This window comes from Carassius carassius, chromosome 4, assembly GCF_963082965.1.
Source record: "Carassius carassius chromosome 4, fCarCar2.1, whole genome shotgun sequence".
NCBI classification, from domain to species: Eukaryota; Metazoa; Chordata; class Actinopteri; order Cypriniformes; family Cyprinidae; genus Carassius; species Carassius carassius.
In genome coordinates this window covers 30,272,517-30,290,494 of record NC_081758.1, presented here as the reverse complement: position 1 = coordinate 30,290,494, position 17,978 = coordinate 30,272,517, and the positions used below count along the sequence as shown (strand labels likewise).

At 42.6% G+C, this 17,978-nt stretch overlaps 1 protein-coding gene across 2 annotated transcripts in view; it reads left to right on the top strand.

Moving 5' to 3' along the window:
- The window catches only part of LOC132130980 (zinc finger matrin-type protein 4-like), a 106,006-nt gene that overhangs the window by 76,576 nt on the left and 11,452 nt on the right, over positions 1-17,978 (top strand). The window contains exons 6-7 of one of the 2 annotated variants that reach the window (XM_059542896.1): positions 10,155-10,251; positions 10,532-10,754. In XM_059542896.1, the coding sequence (XP_059398879.1) occupies positions 10,155-10,251; positions 10,532-10,598 (164 nt within the window). In that variant the 3' untranslated portion in view covers positions 10,599-10,754. Of the gene's footprint in view, positions 1-10,154; positions 10,252-10,531; positions 10,755-17,978 lie in introns of those variants that run through there. The other variant, XM_059542906.1, reaches the window with a different exon arrangement.

The window sequence follows — 17,978 nt, the reverse complement described above, 5'->3', positions numbered from 1 at the left end:
ACAACTGGCATATGTTTAAGCATTGCAGTGAGCAATTCATTCATTCAAGTCTGCTTAGCTGTCCTCATTATAACAGAGAATGCTGATATAATGCAAACTGATATGATTTCAGAAGTGATTATGGCTCTTTTCTCTGAGATTCTTTTAGTGTCATCACCAAGCCAATCAAGCAGCGCCTTTGACAAATTCCATCTATCCAAACCCAGTCCTGCTGATTAATTTGAAAGAGAAGTTTGGAGATATGGTAGCACTTTATTTTACAGTCCTGTTCCTCATGTACATACAATGTACTTATTATAGTAATTTCAATAACTATGTAATAACTAGGTACTAACCCTGAACCTACCCCCAAACCGAACTCTACCCCATGTAGTTACCTTGTATTACCAGAACTTTCTTAGATAAATACACTGTAAGTACACTATAAGTACATGTAAGTACACGTACTGTAAAATAAAGTGCAACCGATATAATTTTGCTTGTCTTGTATTCAGCATCTTCACTCCGAAGGGCTGTTACATTCTTTTTACATTCTTTTTGCAATTACATTCTTCTTGCCTAGTGCTTCAGTCTTTGGTCTTGTGTACCACCCTGAATAAAAGAGTGTTGGTGGATGTTGCCATTTCATGCTAAGGTGCAATGCTATCTCTTAGGTTTTGTTGAAATATTTTACTGTATTGGTAAGAAGTTATCTCTTGTTTCTAAAATGATTTTGGAAAGACTTTTGAAAGCATTGCATTAAGTTTATAGCTTCTGTGTCTTCTTAAAAGGTCTAATTAAAGACATCTCAGACCAGGAATGGTCAGTTCTTTAAACGATAGTTCACCTAAAAAATACAATTCTGTCATCATTAACTCGTCCTCGTGTTGCACTTTCTTCTGTAAAACACAAAATAAAATATTCTGAAGAATATCTTTACATTCAGAAAAAAAAACAGCTGTCACTTAAATGGTAACCTTTTAAAATATGTACATTTAGGTAATATGTACCTTTGGGCCCTATCATACACCTTCGGCGCAATGCGATGCAAGGCGCAAGCGCAAGTGTGTTTGCTAGTTTCAGTCTGGCGCCGTTCGCATTTTCCCGTCCAGTTTAATTAGCAAATGCATTTGCGCCCAATTGTCCGCCCATAGGCGTGCTGGTCTAAAAAAGAGGTGTGTTCAGGCACATTGCTGGCGCATTGCTATTTTAAGGAGCTGAAATATAATATAGAATAGCTCAAACCTGGTCAAAAGTCTGGTGCAATGTTTTTTTCTTTGTTATTTAATTTGTGTGTTAGTATAGGCGGGTCCACAACGTGTCATGTTCGTGTCCGCACAGCAGCACACAAACATGCCAAATATTAAAAAAGAAAGGATTGCAATGCATAAGATTTTTTTGTAGGCTAATTAAATATATATATGTCTACATGTCATAATGGATAGTCATCGCATGTATCAGAATTAGGCTATTTGCTCACACACAAACAGCTCCGTTTCATCTCGGAGACGCGTTCTATCTTTGCGCTTGCCAAACTCCACCATGTAAATAGCAAATCCGTCATGGCACGAGCGCAACTGGCTCTTAAAGGGAATGGAAGATGAGACTCTGATTGGTTTATTTCACGTTACACCCAAAAAACACCCAGTACTCATTAAGATAATAGGGACAACCTGTTTAGACCATGCGCCCGGGATCGCCAACCATTTTTCCGTCGTTAAAATAGCAAAAATGGATTTGGACACGCCCTGAGTGCACCTGCGCCATGCGCTTTACACTTTGTGTTTAGATCGTTAAAATAGGGCCCTTTAAGTTACTAATATGCAAAATTTAGGGGTCCTTTTGTTTTCTGCTGAAAATAGTTCAAGAGGAATTTACTGTATTTATCATTTGCATAGTAGCACTGGGGGAAACTGGGCATTGAAATGCTTGTGACAAGTCTCAGACATACAGTGACAATAACAGGACTATACATAAACAGATATAGACGTGCATGGAGGGCACTGATATATTGAGTGACTTCAGTGACCACAGGCAGAACAATAAACCGAGACAGAGCATTAAATACAAATAAGTGGCAGTAACAGATACCGTGAGGGTATACACTGTTAAGAGTTAGAAGTAGTCCTGATGTACTGATATAAGAATATTGGGGTAAAGCAGTTTCCAAAATGTCATTGCGGAGTATCCGAGCTACCTGAATTTTTTTTTAAAGTGGCAGTGCAAATGCTACAAATAAATTTAAGAGCAGCATGTATTCCGATTCTGTACTTCCGAGGAGAGCAGTGTCCAAAATGTCAAGGTAGAGTGTCACAGAGCAACATGAAGGAATATTAAAAGTGGCAGTGCAAGTACAATAAAAGTACATTTTAGAGCAGCATGTATTCTGGATTTAGATGAAGGATAGCTGGCTGTTAAGCAGTCTGTTGGCTTGAATATAGAAGCTGTTCTTCAGTCTGGTTGTCCGTGATCGAATGGATCGTAAATGTCTGCCCAGTGGCAGTGTGGCAAACAGGTGATGAACAGGGTGAGTGCAGTCCTTGATGATGTTGCGAGCCTTTCTCAAGCAGCGAATTTGATAGCTTTCCTGTAAGGCTGGGATTTTATGTCCAATGATGAGCTCTGCTGTTCTCACCACTCGCTGAAGAGCTTTGCGGTCGAAAGAAGAGCGGTTGCTGTACCATACATGGATGCAGCCAGTCAGAATGCTCTCTATAGTGCAGCGGTAGAAATTTGACATAATGTATGTTAGAGGAGATGCCAAACCTCTTCAGCCACTGCAGGAAGTAGAGACGCTGACGGGCTGTTCTCACTTAGGTCTCCGAGTGTAGGCTCCAAAATCCTCAGAAAACATATCAACAAAAAAGAAAGTCATACAGGTGAATGGTGACCTAAATGAACTGATGCTTAAATGGTACTGTATTACATTTGCACTGCTAAATACGTGTACTAGCCGTGGGCTTTTTCAGTTTGATATGGTTGATATGTTTTCTTCTGGAGCAGAAGTGGATCAGTATTTGCTGAATCACCCCACTTAGATGCCATCTGCATGTCACTGTACAAATATGGCATATTATTCTCATTCATTGTTGTTTAGCATATTTAATGTTTAATTTCACACAGCAGAGCTGATGACAAATTGAGGCAGACACATTGTCTATTTACAGTGCAAACATGCTCATTCAAGCCTGTCCAACAGGTTAGCGGATGATAATGTGCTGAATATGACAGTGTTGGGAATGTGACTTTTTTCCTCATGATCACTGCCCATGTAAATGATGTAGTGGTTAGAACACCTTATACTTTACAGAATGTTCCCAATATTACTCTACCAATTTCTCCCTATAAACATATTGGGTTTACATTTAAAGCGAGATCTGTGGTGTACCATCAGGCGGGCAGATGCCTGGAGGTAAAGAACTTGTTCTATAGAGGCAAAAGTTGAAAAAGCATGTTGGCATGGTAAAACATTTTTCTAATTAGTAGTAGATGTATATATTTGAATTTATGTATACTGTTCAAACTTTTGGAATGATTCAGATTTTTCTTAAAGTCTTTGAAAGAAGTATTTTATGTTTATGAAGGCTGCATTTCTGATTTCTGAAGGATTATGTTACAGTAATTAACAATAATAAAAAAAAAAATAATAATAATAAAATGAAAATGAAAAATGGCTAAAAACGTTTAACTTTTAAATGCAGCTAAAGCCTGTTTGAAGCGGAGTCCTAAACCACCTAGTTGCTACACACACCTGTCTGTTAAAATCTCAGGTCTGGTGACCTGGTATCTTTTATGATTATTAATGGCAAAAATTGACTCTTAGAGTGTAATGATTAGTGACTAATAGTCTAACCGTTTATTCCAACTATTTTAAGTTAGATAAACTATAGGATCGACAGATGTGGGTATCAGTAAGTATGTTCCAGGGCATGTCCCAGTTCAGTGGTGTTATGATCCCTGACAAGACCAGAAGCCTGAAGTGATAATATCCCCGAAAGCACCATTAAATTTTATTGTGCTCTGGGAATTCTGCAAGCTGTTTGTTCCATTCCATCTGCTTCACATTTTTATTCTGAATAACACTCTCAGCCAAATGGTCAAATTGTAGTTCCTAATGTATAGAAACATTTCCTTGAAAATTCTGCATTTCTATTTAAGCAAGTCTTCATGTGAATCCATATACTATGAAAGTGGGTTGTGCTTTGAGACAAGTAATGCATGTGTGTTTGTGTGTATATAGTGGGTATATCGTAAATAATCACCCCCCATTTAAAATAGTCACATTTTTTGGCTTTGCAGCTATATTTACTCATTGCAACCTATAACATCCAAGTAAAAGATATAACACCAACATGTCAAAAAAAAAAAAAAAAAGAATCACAGAGTTGGAAAAAGGATCACCGCTTTGTGTCAGTATTTTTTTGAACCACCTTTTGCTTTAATTACAGCCTTTAGTCTGTTGGGATATGTCTCTACTAACTTTGCCCGCTTTTCTTTGCAAGTTCAGTTAAATTTGATGGTGATCATTTGTGGACTGTGGTCTTCAAGTCATTCCACAGATTTTCAACGGGGTTTAAGTCTGGGCTCTGACTAGGTCATGCAGAGACATTCACCTTTTTCTCCTTCAACCACTGTGTGCTCAATTTTGTGGTGTTCTTTGGGTCGTCATGTTGGAAGGTAAACCTTCTTCCCATTGACAACTTTCTGGCAGAGGACAGCAGATTTTCCTTAAAGGGTAACTAAACCCCTGGTCAGAGACTGACTCCACCCACTGACAATATTTGAAAAATGCTGAAAAGTGGGCAGATCACAGCGGAGATAGAGGGGACGAACCTAGGGCGGGGCTGAGCGAGTGCGGCGTGAACCTGAGACCCGCAGTGACGGATTGATTGACAGCTGCTGTCAGAGACGCTAAAATGGAGAGTGACTGCAATGACGCAAGTAGCTTTGCAACAGAGCGATCATTTGAAGTACAGTACTTTTTTCCCCCCACTTTTACCTGAAGTGGAGGATGTCGAGGTGTCTGTTCATATCAATTCGAGCCGATGGCTCAAACTGTGGTCTTAACTCTTTTCAGCGCGAGCTGTGTGGAGAAGCCCATTTCCACCTCCATTGCGTTGGAGAAGCAATCCCGCGTTAAATGCAGTTTGCACACTGAAGTTCTTGGCGGGAACTTGCGGTCTTCCAGGCCAAGTGCATGCAACCACTGGCGCCTAATTTTAAAGTCTGCTGGTAAACTATGCAGTCCAGCAAGGCTGTTGCAACTAGCAACACACCTCTGTACCATCCTGACCACTGTACTAAATAAAGATAAATCTACGCTAACTTGAAGATCTAAATAACTATATAATTGCTATGCTAAATAGATGCTATAATAGTCTATCCTGGTCATTATCAATACTCGCAATTCCAACTCCTGACTCACTACAGTGAATTTGATGGAACAAGATGGTTTTATACTGCCAAGGGCGTGGTAGCTCGTACCAGGGGGCGTGGTGAGCTGGAAACTGCTTACGTCACCGCCACTGCTTACGTCACTTGCCACCGCAACATCCAATAGGAAAAATCAACTGCAGTAGCCACCGTTCAACCTGAAGAGGGCAGCACTCAGACGTTTTTACACCATATTTTGTAGAATTAAAACACTTTATACTCAAATGTCAAAAAAGTTACTCGAATCAATGAACAGCACTAATAAAGCCCCATTCTTACGGATCATTAACTAAAAAAAGTTGGTTTAGGGTTTAGTTACTCTTTAAGAATTTGACGGTATTTTGCCCCATCCAAGTTTCCTTCCTATCCTGACAATGTTCCAGTCCCTGCAGCAGAGAAACAGCCCATAACAGGATATTAACACCTCCATGTTTTACTGTATATATACAGTACACACCAAATGTTTGGACACAACTTCTCATTCAAAGGGTTTTCTTTATTTTCATGACTATGATAATTGTAGATTCACACTGAAGGCATCAAAACTATGAATTAACACATGTGGAATTATATATGGAATTATATACATAACAAAAAACTACGAAACAACTGAAAATATGTCATATTCTAGGTTCTTCAAAGTAGCCACCTTTTGCTTTGATTACTGCTTTGCACACTCTTGGCATTCTCTTGATGAGCTTCAAGAGGTAGTCACCTGAAATGGTCTTCCAACAGTCTTGAAGGAGTTCCCAGAGATGCTTAGCACTTGTTGGCCCTTTTGCCTTCTGTCTGCGGTCCAGCTCAACCGTAAACCATCTCGATTGAGTTCAGGTCCGGTGACTGTGGAGGCCAGGTCATCTGGCGCAGCACCCCATCACTCTCCTTCTTAGTCAAATGGCCCTTGTTGCCTTCAGTGTGACTCATAGTGATGAAAATAAAGAAAACTCTTTGAATGAGAAGGTGTGTCCAAACTTTTGGTCTGTACTGTATATGTAAAATATTCTGTGAAGCAGGGATAGCAAAGAGGCAACATTCAATGTTGTTTATTTGACTTGTGGTTCCTCTGCTCCCATTCGAAGGATACTCTGTTAACAGTAATAAATCTGAGACAAGGGTGACACAGATGAGGGAGACTTCATTGAAGCTATTCACTGGTCGACTCTTCATTGCTCATGTGTTCTGTGGGCAGCGTGACAAGCAGAACGGAGGCTAACATGTATGGATGCATGGCCGGTGCTCCATTATTTCACCTTTTCAAAAAGCATTTGAGTGGTGACCTGTCAAAAGGCCAGTTGAGAGTCACCACAAGCTACACAGTTCCACTACATCCTCTCAATGTCAACACCCAAGAGTGTGTGTGTGGGGAATAAAGTGAGCAGGTGTATTTCTTTCACCAATAAAATACACTTGCTGTAAACAGTTGACAGTATGGTCATCAGCATGCTCAGACTGAATCAGTAACCACAAAACTTTTTACGCAGAATTCTGCAGAAACTTCTGCCCAAAAATCAGTGCAGAAATTGCAATAGAAATATGCTAATTCTTTCTAGGCCATCTGCCTGAGACAAACTGTGGGCACATTGTACAAATGTTAAACTGCTGAAGTCATAAAATATTTTGTTTATGACCATGTATCTAGGAGCCTTAAAAAATTGTGGAAGGAAAGGACATTTTTGCTGTGTTTTTCAGTTTCACTGTTACTGATATGATTAGCCAGCTTTAAAAACTCCTGCTGGCTGCCCAGTAGCAGAAATAATCAGACTCTTGGGTATAATATAGATAGACACAAGGAAGACTTGTTCCCGGTCTGTCGGTGTCAGTGTTTTTGTTTTGTTTTTTTGCCAACCTGCTGTAATACACATCAAATGACTATCAACAGAGATGGCAAACTCGATTTATGAGAATTAGTAAAATTAAGCATGATGATGAATCAACAGTAAGACATGACCTTCTCCTCCAAAATTTGTTTGTGTTTAACTCCATTTGGAGAGAAGGAGATTGCAAAGGTCATTTTTCAGCTGCAATATCTTTAGTGCAACATGACAGCAAATACAGACGGGAAACAGCACTGATAGAGAGCCAAAGTGCTGCTGTGTCAGAAAAAAGAAAAAGATCACTTATTTTATATTTATGCATATTTTTGAGTTAGTATTATAAATTAGCTTTCTTGGTTATTTTGAATCTAACTTGAGCTTAAGTTCAATTTAATGCAAAAAAAGTATCATCTGACAGTTTATAAACTGCTTAAATTCTGAGCAGCTTTAAAGATTTAAAGTTGCTTCCCCAACACTGAATAATAAGTGTTATTTTGTTTCAGACAAGTTTCACTCTTCTCATATTTCTTCATACGTAGCTGCACAAGACCGACACGGTTCCTAGCTTCCTCTCTCTTGGCCTTACGGGTGCGACAACATCAGAATCCCAAGCTGCATTACAAGCCATGTGGCCTTCTCAAATATTTAGAATGTCACTTGACACATTCAGACACACACACACACACACAAACAAAAACACAGGAACCTGTTTCCTCAAAGCCACCCCCCTTCCCCTCAAAAGACATGGATCGCATTTCATGGAGAGACATTCCATTTTAATTTCATAGTTGTTCTTAAAAAAACAAATAAATAAATAAGAAGGCTTGGCATTTCTATATTTATATCTGTTTAATTGATTCTCTCCACACACATTCCCTCAGGGTACGTTAATCAGGAGAGTTGATCAGGCAGAACCGCGAAACACAGCCAAGCAGTGACCTATGCTGGGCCTCGGCTGACTGAGAGAGATAGTCCAGTGTTATCTCATTCCCCAGTTAGTCCTTCTGTTCTCGGGAATGACATGATAAGGCTTTACTGACCACTCTTCTTTCAGCTTAGCATGGTGGAGAGGCCATGGACTAAAAGCAGTCAAAGGATATGCATGTAATGTAGTTTTTTTATGATTCACCACAAATATAATACAATATTAGGGCTGGCTCGATACCATTTTTCAGAACCAATCCCGATCCGATACCAGAAATTCTAAATATCAGCCGATACCGATCCGACATTTTTAATTTATTTTTTAAAGTGTAGAATTTCTAGACTTCAGCGTTTTGATCTGATCATCACTTTTTTGTGTGTTAAAAACAATCTACCACATATAGACAACTTCACTGTAATGAAAAACAACAAATGACTAAATTTATAATCATAATCTATGACAAAAATATAACTATAAACTAGGTTAGTGGATAATTCAGTAGCAAAAGTTACTCTAGAAAAATCATGAGTGCACAATAATTTAGTAAAATCTTAACATTTTGTGAAAAAAACCTTTTTAGTGCTGAACAAATTAAAGTGAATAAGTACAAGGCTAAATCTTGTAAGATGTTAAACATTGCTCTCTGTATTATTGTGAAATACATTCATGAAAAACAAGTAATACATTTATATATAAATTAATATCAGTTACACAGTGACATGACATATAGCCAAGTATGGTGACCCATACTCAAAATTTGTGCTCTGCACTTAACCCATCCAAAGTGCACACACACCCGGAGTAGTGGGCAGCCATTTATGCTGCAGCACCGGGGAGCAGTTGGGGGTTCGGTGCCTTGCTCAACGGCACCTCAGTCGTGGTATTGCCGGCCCAAGACTCGAACACACATCCTTAGGGTTAGGAAAGTTGTGACATTTGCCAAGTATGGTAACCCATACTCAGAATTGGTGCTCTGCATTCAACTCATCCAAGTGGACACACACAGCAGTGAGAAGTGAACACACCGTGAACACACACCCGGAGCAGTGGGCAGCTATATATCCAGCACCCGGGGAGCAACTGGGGGTTCAGTGCCTTGCTCAAGGGCACTTCAGCCATAGGTATTGAGGGTGGAAGAGAGCGCTGATCATATACTCCCTCCCACCTACAACTCCTGCCAGCACCGAGACTCAAACCAGTGACCTTTGGGTAACTAGCACAAGTCTTTTACCATTAGGCCACAGCTGGTTAGAGGAGTTAAACTCTCTAACCAGTAGGCCATCACTTCCCCAACTTGTGTCAAGTCGTTTATATAGTATAATACACAAAGGGAAGAGATATTAATGCGTAGTCTATTATATCTGTGCAATAGTTTTTTGAGCCTTTTCTTTTAACATATTCAATTCAAGTTACTGTGCACATGAAGAACGATTAATAGTGCTCTCCACTCCAGTGTAGTGATCTAACAGACACCCGTTAGAAAGCAACATGATTTAGAAACAGCACTAAACTCCAGCAAGATAAAGTCATTTTATGCAAAACCATTGATCTTTATCTAGTATAATAATAGGAACAATGAATATTTTTGGAGAGAGTTCAATCGTCTTGACTGTCATAACCAAAAGTCATACGCAGTTTAAATGCTGAATGGAAGATGACTAACACCCGCAGCAGAGAGAAGAGTTTAAATCAACTTGAATTTAATGACTTCAGTATTCTTCTGTACCTCACATTAAACTATGGAACGGTCTCGGAACACTTGAAATATAATCCACAAAAACTTTGTTGCTTATAATGTTTTTGTGCCTTTCGTAGGGCTTAATAATAACACAGAATTATAGGCTATATACAGAATATAGGATTTGGATTGGTCTCCTCTGACCGATTACCGATCCGGCAAATGCTATAATGTCATTGAATGCCATTTCACAGCTGAATTTCCATACTCTGTGAGTTCACATTTGAACTTGCTAAAAATACAAATTTGTCTGTTTTCTGTGTAGGTCTAAAAAGCTGCAACACATGTGATGTCTGCAGTGTCACACTGAATTCAGTGGCACAGTATCATGCACACCTGCAGGGCTCCAAGCACCAAAACAAGTAAGTCCCAATGTGCAACTCATGCAAGAAAATGGCTTGTGTTGTGGAGGTTGTTTTTTGATTTAATTCATGCAAAATGTGTTTGCTCTTTGTATTAATTGTTTAAAAGGGTGGTTGACTGATATTTTTCTAGGCTTGATTGTGTTAATGGGGTGCAGTCTAACGTGTTCATGGTTAGTTTTTTTTTAAAACGCATTATTTTTCACATAATTTACCTTTGTTCCATACCGATCTGTCCCTTCTCTGACAGACGCCTGGATTATTTCATGTTATTATGAAGCCCCTCCCTCAGAAACATGCAATGGGCTGAGATTGGTCAGCTGGCTCGGTGTGTTGTGATTCGCTAAAACGCCTCTAGAGCGCATCTGAACATCCCGCCCCTCTCAAGCTCAGAATGTGCTCCAGTTGTATTGTTAGCAATGACATCATTTATATTGCTTATCAATTTGAGCCCGATTGAGACGCAGAGAATATTAATGAGGAGGATCACACAGAACCTATGCAAGCACATTGTCATACTTTTAATTACGCTGTTTTCTGTAAATTCTACTGCTTCTGTTAGCTTTTAATATACGGTTTTTATTCTGATTAAAGCTTTAATACAGCACAGCAACCGTACGCGTCTCCATGTATAACACTTCTCATTGCTATGTCAAAAAAGTGTATAAATGGAACAGTTTGTTAGAGCTGATCTGACGATCTGAATGAGAGAGAAAGAGAATGAGAGAAATGCAGATCAGGAACAGCGATTGAGAACCGCTGCATTAGAACATTGGTTTTGAAACTTTTAAATCCAATAGAATCATTAGAAGAGAGAATCGCAATTCATATATGCACAGATTATTACGTGCCCCCCTAGTTTTCACTTCCTCTTCTCTAAAGAAGCGCAGCATGGCCTTGCCCTCTTTGTTGCATGTTCCCAGGGTGGGGTTTATCTGGGTTTGTGATGTAACGGACCTGGGAAGAAGCTCGTTGTTGTCCCTTACCAGCCGTTTTGGTAGGCATTAAACTTCCAGAATTTTAAAAGACGAAATCGTACTCGGGTACTAAACGTAACCTCGGTTCTCTCTAGAAGAGCGAACGAGTACTGCGTCTTAGCTAAGACGCTACGGGAAAAGTCTCTTTTCACGAAATACTGAAGCAAAAAATTATCCTTAATTTTGTATTTTTGTAAAGCGCATTTGCAGCAGTACACAGCCATAGGCGAGACGGCTCGTTCGCTCATTGGCTTGTTCTGCAGCAACTGCACAGCCTATCGAGCGCGGGCTGATGCAACATCAGACCAATAAGGGCGCTTCGCGCCCTTCTTGCCACTTCCCGCCGAAACGGGTTTGGCCCAACCTATAAAAGGAGCTCGAAAAGCTTGACTCACCTGATTTATTTCATCGCCGAAGCGAACCAGAGTGAATCGTACGCACGGCAGAGAACGCAGTACTCGTTCGCTCTTCTAGAGAGAACCGAGGTTACGTTTAGTAACCGAGTACGTTCTCTTACGAGAGCTCTCTCGTACTGCGTCTTAGCTAAGACGCTACGGGAACCCGATGTAAAACGCCGTGCGCGCAGGGATCACACACCAATAAACCAGAAGCAACGCCCAGGATTTACAGTGCACAGTCACCTGAGGGACTCACAGAGAGTCCGGGACAGAAAAGGGGGAAAGCCCTCCGTCCCATATCTAGCAGCATCCGTAGATGCGGCAATATGACATCACACAGCCGAGGCAAGGCCTGACCAATGTGGCAATGCGGGTCTTACGCAATACTGCCCATATAACAGTCGGCAGCGCATAGCGCTCATGAATTCAGAATTCCCCTCAGGGCCCTGATTCTTCTATACCGACAGCAGCCTTGCTTGCAAGGCGGGAACCTCCAGGTTATAGTACCTGATAAATGTAGACGGCGAGGCCCAACCCGCCGCCATACATATATCCTGCAAGGAGATCCCAGTAGACCACGCCCACGACGAGGCGACGCCTCTTGTGGAGTGTGCTCTGACGCCCAACGGGCACTGAAGGCCCCTGGAAGCGTAAGCTAACGCTATGGCGTCAACTATCCATCTGGATAGAGTCTGTCTCGAAACAGCCATTCCTTTGGAACGTCCACCGAACGAGACAAATAGCTGCTCCGTCTGCCGAAAGGCAGCAGAGCAAGACACATAAGCTCTTAAAACCCTGACAGGGCAAAGAAGACTCGAGTCTCCATCCTCCCCTGACACCGGCAGGGCAGACAGGGCAATAACCTGAGCCCGAAACGGTGTGTTGAGGGATTTCGGCACATAACCGTGCCTAGGTTTGAGTATGACCCTTGAGTCATTGGGCCCAAACTCCAAGCACGACTGGCTCACCGAGAGCGCGTACAAATCACCCACACGCTTCACAGAAGCGAGAGCCAACAAGAATACTTTCTTGAACGACAGATGCTGAAGGCTAACCGATTGGATAGGCTCAAAAGGGGGACCCTTCAAGGCCTCCAAAACCGCCGCGAGGTCCCACATAGGGACTGACGGAGGTCTGGGAGGATTCAGCCTCCTAGCTCCTCTGAGGAACCGGATGACTAAATCGTTCCTTCCTATTGACTGACCGGACGCCGTTTCAGAAAACGCCGCAAAGGCCGCCACATAAACTTTGAGCGTGGATGGGGCTCTGCCCTCAGCTCCTGTAGGAAGGAGAGGACCTCCGTCACCTCACAACTAAGGGGTGAATAAACTCGAGCTGTGCACCAGCTGGAGAACACCGACCACTTCGAGGCATACAGACGTCGTGTCGACGGAGCTCTAGCCTGAGTGATGGTATTTAGCACTCCCACTGCGAGATCAGCGGGTAACCGTTGAGTGCCCATACATGGAGGGACCACAACTGACCATAGGCCAAAGGACGGTCTGCCTTCGAGCAGCGCTCCACATCCCGAAGTGGAGGCGTCCGTCGACACCATTTTCACACTCGGGGAAGCCCTCAGGCTTACACCTGATCGGTACCAGCCGTTCGCTGTCCAAGGTGCTAGAGCCGCAACACAGCTCCGATCGACCTTGAAATGCAGCCGGCCAGACGCCCACGCTCTGCGCGGCACCCGAGCCTTCAGCCAGAACTGCAGGGGGCGCATGCGGAGCAGGCCCAGCCGCAGAACCGGAGATGCTGAGGCCATGAAACCCAGCATCTTTTGACAGTGTTTGAGCGACACAGTCGCGCCACAGCGGAAAGAACTCGCTGCACGCTGAATGCCCATCGCGCGCTGTGGTGACACGAGTTCAGAACTATACCCAGAAACAGGATCGTCTGACTGGGGTTCAGCGAACTCTTCACCCAATTGACACTGAGGCCGAGCTTCTCGAAGTGATCGAGTAAAACGGCTCTGTGGTCCACGAGCTCCACTCATGATCGGGCCAGAACCAGCCAGTCGTCCAAATAATTCAGCACTCGTATGCCTCTGAGTCTGAGAGGAGCGAGCGCTGCATCCATGCACCTCGTAAACGTACGAGGAGCTACGGACAAGCCGAATGGCAGGACTGCAAACTGGTATGCCTGGCCCTCGAAGGCGAATCTCAAATATCGCCTGTGTTTTGACGCTATCTGTATTTGAAACTTCGCTTAACCGACTGGAGGGAGGCTGAGCGGGTCCCGTGGCACTCGATATATCTGCGAGTAACCGTGGGCTGCATGTGTGCACTTTTACCACTTTCAACTCGCTGTCTGCCTATGCAGAATGTACGTGCACGGGCCTCGTTTTTACAGAAGCCCCGCGCCGTATGTGACATAGTGTATGTGGGCACTGGGAAGTGGGCACGTTTACTATGCGGCGCGCTCGACCGATCTGTGTCGATCTTATGTGCGCTAGCCCTGTGTGCAGGGCTGTGCTTACATGTGGAGATGGGCACTGGGTAGTGGGCATCGTCACTGCATTTATAGCACCATCGGCCGTGGCCGGACGAGCATGCACGGGTTTCGTTTTTACAGAAACCACATGACGCGTGTGACATAGTAATTGTGGGCACTGAGGGGTGGGCACGTTTACTATGCAGTGTGCGCGACCGACTTGAGTCGACATTATGGGCGCAGGCCCTGTGTGCAGGGCTGTGCTTACATGTGGAGATGGGCACTGAGGAGTGGGCATCGTCACTACATTTATAGCACCATCGGCCGTGGCCGGACGAACGTGCACGGGTTTCGTTTTTACAGAAACCACATGACGCGTGTGACATAGTGATTGTGGGCACTGAGGAGTGGGCACGTCTACTATGTAGTGCGCGTGATCGACTTGAGTCGCTTTTATACACTGTAAAAACGACAACTCAAAATTGTTCACCTTACTCAGATTTTTGCATTCACTGACAATAAAGTTGCTAGTTGGAACTTGAACTATCTGTTGTAAGCCACTTGAACTCACTTTCAGACGTTTCTGAGGAAAAGTTCATCTTATTTAATACATTGAGTTGATTTTATTTTGAAGTTGTAGTTGACACGCAGTTAGAGTGAGGTCAACTTATCTGCGCATGCTCATTTGAAATTTGTCATGGCAACCGGCTGCGACGGGGTTTCCAAAGATTTTCCCAGGAGCTCCCTTCGACAGTTTGAAAGTTTTGCGTCCGCCATTTTGTCACGATGCCAGCGCCAGCGGTAACTTTCCCTGACGTTGAAAAGAGACATCCCTTCTAACAGGTAAGCTAATCATATGAATATGTAATGTTATATGCATTTGGTATTTGTATTACATGTCATTGTGGGAAACAAAATCGATAAATCATAACCAGACGAGGCGTTTATGGCAATACAAAATCCCCCACTATAGCTAATAGATAAGATAGCTTATTTTGAACAGCTAATCTCAATATAATTATTGTCCACATATTAATTGAAAGATATGTTTGTTATTCTCGATGGCATTATGGCATTTTTTTATACACGTCTGCTTTGCTCATATCAAACCGAAGCACCGTCGGCGGTTATTCACATTACTGCTCGTGACCATGCGCTGCAACCAAGGTAACGTTAGAACTAACGTGCTGCTAAAACTGTGATGCAAAACTTCGATTTGATATGGTAGTTAACTAGATAGATATAGCTTCTAGCATGCAACCTTTGTGTAGGGCTGGGTGCCGAGAAGTTAACTCGTCAACGTCAATGCTCAAACAAATATGAAATGCACAACGACACACATAATGTCGCTCACGCACATACACGCAGCCCAATCCTGCTCCTGCCGATCGACTGTTCTGCACAGTTCATCTAACATTAATCAAACACACCTGCCTTTCATTTTCAAGGGATCCTGAAGACCTTAATTGGTTTTTTCAGGTGTGTTTGATTAGGGTTGGATATGAACTGTGCAGGACAGTCGATCGACAGGAACAGGATTGAGCCTATGAGACGCGCGCACGCACGAACTCTCCACGCGCATAGTTATATGAGACGCCAGCACAAACTCGCGCACAAGTGCACATGCACAAGTACATTTCACAGAGCTAAACAAAAGTATTTGTTTGTCTTTATATTCTTCCAAAACAGACATCTGACATCACAAGTCATCGCAGACAGGCAGCTGTGGAAGGTCTTCCCATATTTCTGCGGGAGAATACTGAGAAGCTTTTCTCTAGATGCCTGGTGAGTGCAGCTTGGAAGACCTTCAGCTTTTAGTAGTGTTGTATAGCAAAGAGGCCATACACAAATAGACATCACTCTTTATTGACTATTTTATTACAGGACATTATTTCAGTAGTGTTTTTGTTTTGTCAGGCAACTGATGCAGATGACAAACAGGTGAAAGGCATCAAGATGGGGGTCCTCACAGTGTTTGATGATGATGACGACGCAGTCATTAATATTGCCCTTGTGTTGGAGGAAACCATTGTCCTGAAAGACATCCCAGACACCCCGACTGCACTTGCGTATCTTTTTGGCTTGCTTTATAGCCTCAACATGGAGTTCCCAAAAGACATCAGGTATACCTTTGAAACTATCCAGCACATTTTCATGGAAATGTCCACCAATTGCTCACAGCGTGTCCGGAGCTTCAAGACCAAGCTGTTAAACCAGTGATTCATTTTCCATGGGGAAGATTTATTTTATCCTGTCTGTTCATTTATGTTTGGATATTTTGTAAATCTTCACATAGACCACCTTATAGTTTTTATGTTGTTCCTTTATTTTGACTAAAAACAAATCTGTTATTTGTAGCTGTCATATAACTGTCACGAGACTATTGATTGTTTCTCAGTTGAAGCAAGCTTTGTTTCAGCATTGCTGTTATAGTCTGCATCTTTGCTGGTGTGTCAAGTATCCATGGGGAAGATTTCTTTTATCATGTCTGTTCATTTATTATGTTTGGATATTTTGTAAGTCTTCACATAGACCACCTTATAGTTTTTATGTTGTTCCTTTTGATTTCCCCAACTTATTGACATGTGCCTTATTTTCTCTGGACACAAGTGCTTTATTTGAACTAAAAACAAATATTTTGTGTAGCTGTCATATTACTGTCAAGAGACTACGGTATTGATTGTTCAGTAAGCAAGCTGTGTTTCACCATTACTGTTATAGCCTGCATGTTTGCATTTTTGGCTAATTTCAAAGTTCAGATCATTCAGAAAGTTCAGATAATTTGGCTTTTTCAGCTGGGACACATTTCTGCAATATTGCATTATTTGTAAGGTCTCAACAAGAAAAAAAACTGCCCATATTATGGTACTGAAACCTGTATTTGCTTTATTACTTGTTTACATTGTGGAATTGTAAAGCAAAGTCGTTCAAATAAACATGCATAAATTAACTGGTTTATTGTCAGTGTATGATTTAATGGGGGAGGGGGGGGAAGGGGGGAGGGTAGTTTAAACTCAAAATAGTAAGTTATTACAGAGGATGGTAATTCGAACTCAAAATAGTACGTTTTTACAGACTTGAAAGTTCCAGTAACTTGAATTAAAAAAAATTAGTTGTCAGAACTTGAAAAACTTAGCTGACGCAACTTAATAATTGTAGTTCTTCAAAACTTAAAAAATTAAGTTGATATCTTCAACTCAAAAATTCTGTGCAGTCGGTTGCCTTGAAAATTTGAGTTGAACTAACTTTTTCTTTTTTACAGTGATAGGCGCGAGCCCTGTGTGAAGGGCTGTGCTTATATGCGGAGATGGGCACTGAGCAGTGGGCATCGTCACTACATTTATAGCACCATCGGCCGTGGCCGGGACACCAGAAATTACACCTTTTTCGGGAAATATCTGGGTAGCCGTGATAACGGTTTTCGTGTGCAGGCAAGCGGGCAACCGTACAGGCTTGCGCATTGCAAAAAACGCTGAAACAGTCACAATCTCTGGAAACTGAAACAGCGGCGCGCTTAGGTGAGAGCCCGGCCGCAGCGGAACTCGTACACCGGCGCTTCGATGAAGCAGCCATCGTGTGTAGTGCCGACGCAGCGTCATGCAGCATGCGTAGATGGCTTTCCCAGGATGGCTTCGGGGCTCCCGGCCTCACCGTAATTCTCTGCCGCGGTTCCCGCGGCGCGGGGCGACGACCAGTAGAGCGAGAACGGGGGTCTCGAGCTGCGTTGCTGAAGCTGTTGTGATAACGGCTTTTGTGTGCAGGCAAGCGGGCAACTGTGCAGGCTTGCGCATAGCAGAAAACGCTGAGACAGTCACAATTCCTGGAACTGAAACAGCGGCGCGCTTGGGTGAGAGCTCGGCCACAGCGGTACTCGTACACCTGCGCTTCGATGAAGCAGCCATCGTCAGTAGTGCCGACG